The sequence below is a fragment of the Fukomys damarensis genome, unplaced genomic scaffold (assembly GCF_012274545.1).
Source record: "Fukomys damarensis isolate Sample0158 unplaced genomic scaffold, DMR_v1.0_HiC HiC_scaffold_19, whole genome shotgun sequence".
Classification (NCBI taxonomy): Eukaryota; Metazoa; Chordata; class Mammalia; order Rodentia; family Bathyergidae; genus Fukomys; species Fukomys damarensis.
This window is the reverse complement of record NW_022900931.1, coordinates 67,370-72,663: the sequence shown is the minus strand read 5'-3', so window position 1 is coordinate 72,663 and position 5,294 is coordinate 67,370. Positions and strand designations below refer to the sequence as shown.

Sequence of the window (5,294 nt, the reverse complement as noted above, 5' to 3'; positions counted from 1 at the left end):
CCCCTTCCGCCCTCTTTTCCCGCCAGACCTACCCAAGGACTCTCTTTCGCCCAGCGCCTCCAGCAGCTCATTGAGGCTCTGAAGGTAATAGGCAGTTCTGGAGCAAAGAGCTCTTACAGCATGGAGATCCCAGAGCTCCCAGAACCCATCTCCTGATCTGAAACTGTTCTCAGACCAGTGAACAGTTCATCTGAAATAAATAAATGCATGTATTTATAAATATATATATATATACACACACACACACATGAGGAAATGCTTTCTGGCCTTCTGTCTGCCCAGCTCCACTCAACCGAAGCCTTTCTCCATTAGATCTACCCCCTCTAAAGGGACCGAATGTGTGTTTTGGTACTGGGATCGAACTCTGGGCCTTGCGCTTATGAGCCAAACCCCCAGCCCTTAAATTGTGTTTTTTAAATCTTAAATTTTAAGACTGGAATAAGGTGACCTGGGACCATATGATTGGTATGATCTGTTTCACACTTAGTGAAATGGACAGGAGTTAGCAGTGAGGGGCTGACTGCATAAATAAGAGAGGTGGCTGAGTGGCAGGGAAAGACTGCCTGGGAAAGTAGGGGTGAGGGTCAGTCTACAACTAGGAAGTCTTGCTGTATAGGTGCCATTTGAAAGACACCCATGGAGAGACTTTTGTATGGGAGGTTGGATTCCTTAGCATATGAAGGCCAGAAAAGCTACTGGGCAGCCAAAACAACAAGTCTCCACACCAGACGTAGTTTCACTTGTGCTTTAATGGTGGCTGGCCAATCCGACACTGCCAGTCCAAGTTCATTACTGACCTGTGGCTAACCCTATTCGTTTCTGGACTCAGGGAAATTTAAAAATATTTGTTAATGCTTTGCAGCTTTCCAGTAAGTGTGTGTATATAGGGATACCTTTTGGAGAGCCTTTTTGAATGAGTTTCGAATGGCTTCCATAACGTATTTAAGATCTTCCACTCCAAGGAACAGAAGCCATATAAGTGCTAAGGATATAAAGATGCTACACAGAACCAATAGGAAAGGCCAGAAACAGACACAGGGATGATGAGGAACTTGGTGAGGTGTGACCACAGTCTGGAGTATTTGCGGAGAGCCTGAGATATTTGGTAGACCTGCCCCACACTGCCCAAGTGGGGCTAGCCCCAGCCAGAAGTACTTACAGTTGCTTGCAAAATCTGGTAGAGAAATCCTAATGGGCTCAGGTCACCTGGCCACTGCAATTAAGGTTGTAAATCAGACTGATGAGAAAGCCCGAGGGACACATCATTTCCTGGTTGGCTCGGAAATGGAAAGATGAGGCAGCCATGAGTCTTCATGCTTGGGATTCTTCTGTCTGCTTGGGTTCAGACAAAGTTCCCACTCTACCCCTCATCAGGGGTGTCCTTGGGAAGATGTGCCAGAAGGTTGTATGACCACGAAACAAGGACAGGTGGGACACATTTGGAGCAGGATTTGACACACTAAATGCTTGTGTGTGGGTTTCACATGGGCGCTGCTGGTGAAAAAGCCATGGTCATCACAAGGGCAGTCAGGGCCACTAATCTTCCCATGAATGCTCTGAAATGCTTTGGTTTGGTCACATGCGAAGGCTTGCGTATGGGTCTGAGAGCCCCTAGCTCTGCAGGGTAGCAACATTTGATAAAAACCCAATTCTCTCTGCCTTGGCTAAAAAGCTGGCATTACTGAAACTGAACTTGGCAATTTAACTTGCTGGCTTTTGGACGTCTGCTAGCTTCTCTCCCCTACTCCCCTCTTCTTTCCTCTCCCCTTCTTTCTCGTCCTCTCCTCTCTTCCCCTTGTCCTTTTTCCTTTCTCCCTCTGCTGGGGACTGAAGCCAGAATCTCACATATACTAAGCAAGCTGAGTTACCTTAGGCCCCCCAGTTCCTTTAGGCCAAATTTATAATTTCCCCGGTGTCAGGCACTAGTTATTTTCTAACTACTAAGCAAACATGAGACATGTTAGAGTCCATGTGACCTAAAAAGCAGAGGCCATGATTGTTCTCTCAGTAATGTTTTTATCTTAACTTGTTCAAATTAATCTTGTTTCATATTGTGATACTCAGTTTGCTCTTTGCTAGTGTATTTGTGTATGAACTACATAAATGTCGTTGATTTTTGTATATTTATCATATATCCTTTTGTTTTTTGAGAATGGGGCCTTATCACGTTTGTTGCCCAAGTTGGTCTTGAATTCTTGGGCCCAAGCAATCCTCCTGTGGTTAGCCTACCAGGCAGCTGAAACTACAGGGGTGTGCCGCCACATCCGGCTTAAGAAAGTACTCTTAAAAAAATACTTTCTTTCACTCAGCTAATCATTTTGAGAGTCATTTATGATGTGGTAGTATGTATCAACAATTTATTTTTTTACTTACTGCTAAATACTTTATTCTATACCATGATTTGTTTTTCTATTTTTATTGGGTTGCTTTTAGCTTAGACTATAAAAAATAAAGCAGCTGTGGATATTCATATTTGATATAAGGCTTTTGTATTTTTGCTTAAAATATGCCTATATTTTCCTATTTCTTGGCTAAGTGTCTATGTGAAGAATGGCTAGATCATGTGGTAAGTGTATGGTAAGCAAGTTTTAAAAAACTGTCAAAGTATTTCTTCAAAGTAGTTGCAATATTCTGCATTCCTACAGTTCCATCTTTCTACATCCTCCACAGCACTTGGCATAGTCTTTTTAATTTTAGTCACTGTGATAGCTATATGGAAATATTTTATTGTGATTTTAATTTCCATTTACCCAATGGCTGGTGATGATAAGCACAGTTTCATGTGCTTGTTGTTATCCAAATATCTTCTTTGGTGAAGTTTCTCTTCAAATCTTTTGCCTATTTAAAAATTTTGGTTTTTTTTAATAGTGCTGATAATTATTTCTATGTGCTAAGTGTGCCAGTAATCAATTACACACATTTGTAAAATATTTCTTCCCTGTTAGAAATTTGTCTTTTAATTCATTTTTTTTTTCCTGTTCTGGGGATCAAACTCAGGACCTTGTGCTTGTGAAGCAGGTGTGGTGCTACTGAGCTAAATCCCTGGCCCCCGTCTTTCAGTTCTCTAAAGAGTGTGTGTGTGTGTTTGTGTGTGTGTGTGTGTGTGTGTGTGTGTGTGTGTGTGTGTACCACTGGGGATTGAACCTAGGCCCTTGTGCTTGCTAGGCAAGCAGTCTACCACTGAGCTACTTCCCCTTAGTGCTATAAGCTGGGAGTCATGTCTTTCACTCATGAGCTTTAGGGGACATTCCAGGTCCAAACTGTAGCAGGTACTAAAGAGAAACTGCAGACTCAAAGGTAAAATGACTGAAATGAAAACTCACTAGAGGAGTTCAAGAGCAGACATGAGCAGACAGAAGAAAGAACTGATGAATCTGTTGGAAAATAATTGGAAAAACTCAGTCTTAGGAATAGAAAGAAGAGAGAGTTAGTAGAAAATTGAATCAGATTGAGGGAACTTCGGACACCGTCTAACATACTACGATACAAATTATAGGAATTTGAGGAGACAGAGGGTGGGGGAGGGAGAGAGAAGGAGGAGGAGGAGGAGAAGGAAGAGTAGGAAGAAGAGAGCTGGGGAGGGAGAAGGAGAAGAGAAGAAATGCAAAGAAAGCATATTTGATGAAACTATGGCGACTAAACTTCTCAAACTTCCCACTTAGAGGAAAGATAAGAATACACACATCCAAGAATTCCAAAGAACTGAAAGCAAAGTCAAAGAGACCCACATTAAAGTCAAACTCAAAATACAAGGAGTAATTTTTTTTTTTGGTACTGGGGATTGAACTCAGGACTTGATCTTGCAAGGTAGATGGGTGTCACTAAGCTAAATCCCCAGCCCAGAAGAGTAAAATTTGACAGCAACAAGAGAAAAGCAACTTATATAAAAACAACCTTCAATGAGAGTAACAGTTGATTTCCCATTAGAAGGAATGAAGGCATAAGGTAGTGGTATGTCACATTTAAAATTCTAAAAAAAATCCAATTTTATCTATAGGCCAGGAATTCTGTATCCAGCAAAGTATGTGTCAAGAATTAAGGAGAAATTAAAACTTTTCCAGATTACAGAAAATGTGAGAGAGTTCATTACCAGTAGCCTTGTCCTAGAAGAATTCTTTTCTTTAAAGTGAAATAAAAGAAAACGAGAATAACTTGAAACCATAAGAAAAAATAAATACTGGTAAGGGTAACTATACAGCTATATACCAAACCAAGTAAGACCAGAGATTTAACTCAGTGGTTCTGCTGCCTCTCTCTCAAGTACAAGGTCCTGAGTTTGATCCCTGGTACAACAAACAAACAAAAAGACCCAAACAACAACAACAAAAAAACAAAGGCCGGGTGTGGTGGCACATGCTTGTAATCCCAGCACTTTGGGGAGGCTGAGGCAGGAGGATCGCTGTGAGTTGAGACCAGCCTGGGCTACATAGTGATCACGTTCCAGGTCAGTCTCAAGTACATAGTGAGACCCTGTCTCAAAAAAAATGAAACCAAACAAATGAACAAACAAAACAAACCAGAGACAAAAGCAAGCATTTTTCTACTTCTGATATAGTTTATAATAACTTAATAGGAGCATATATAAAATAATAATTATAAATCCATGTTACAGGCCCTCAAAGTAAAAAAAGGTAATCTGTGATGATATAAAGGGATAAGGACAGAGGTGAATAGCAGCAGTACTTATATACTATCAAAAATAAATTATTACATAAATTAGCTTGCAATGAATTTAAGATATAATTGTAACATTGAATTTAAGATATAATTGTAACATCTCAACATAACATTGAGGAAATTACTCAAAACATACGGGAAAAACTAGCATATCCCTTTAATCCTAGGACCATCAGAGGCTGAGGCAGGAGGATCTTAAGTCTGAGCCCTGTATGGGCAATTAAGTAACTTAGCAATACTCTGTCTAACAGCAGCAGCAGCAGCAGCAACAGCAATAACAAAAGGGTGGGGGATGTAGCTCAGTGAGATGGCCCTGGGTTCTATCCCCAGTAGTACACCCCTCATAAAACTCGAGTAACAGAATAAATTAACAACAGACATATCCAGGACATTCTACTCAACAAGAGCAGAATTTATTCTTCCTAAGTGTATCTAGAACATTCTCTAGGACCAATCATATGTTAGGTCACAAAGCAAGTCTTAATAAATTTAAGGAATGAAAACATGTAAAGTATCTTTCTTTTGCGTACAGGAGAATAAAATTACATATCAGGAACAGACTGAAAAATCCACTAGTATGTATAAATTAATGCGGTTTTTTTTTTTTTTTTTTTTTT

General features: G+C 40.3%; 1 protein-coding gene and 1 long non-coding RNA gene across 2 annotated transcripts in view; one reads left to right on the top strand and one right to left on the bottom strand.

Moving 5' to 3' along the window:
• Nucleotides 1–103, bottom strand: part of LOC117286931 — a 4,900-nt gene extending 4,797 nt beyond the window's left edge. The window contains exon 1 of the long non-coding RNA XR_004518084.1: nucleotides 33–103. This is a non-coding gene — a long non-coding RNA (uncharacterized LOC117286931). The remainder of the gene's footprint in view (nucleotides 1–32) is intronic.
• Nucleotides 1–254, top strand: part of Acr (acrosin) — a 6,398-nt gene extending 6,144 nt beyond the window's left edge. Inside the window, exon 6 of the mRNA XM_033766154.1 lies at nucleotides 1–254. This exon is cut by the window's left edge and continues 33 nt beyond it. Within this exon, the coding sequence (XP_033622045.1) occupies nucleotides 1–156 (156 nt within the window). The 3' untranslated portion in view covers nucleotides 157–254.
• Nucleotides 255–5,294: the final 5,040 nt, after the last annotated feature.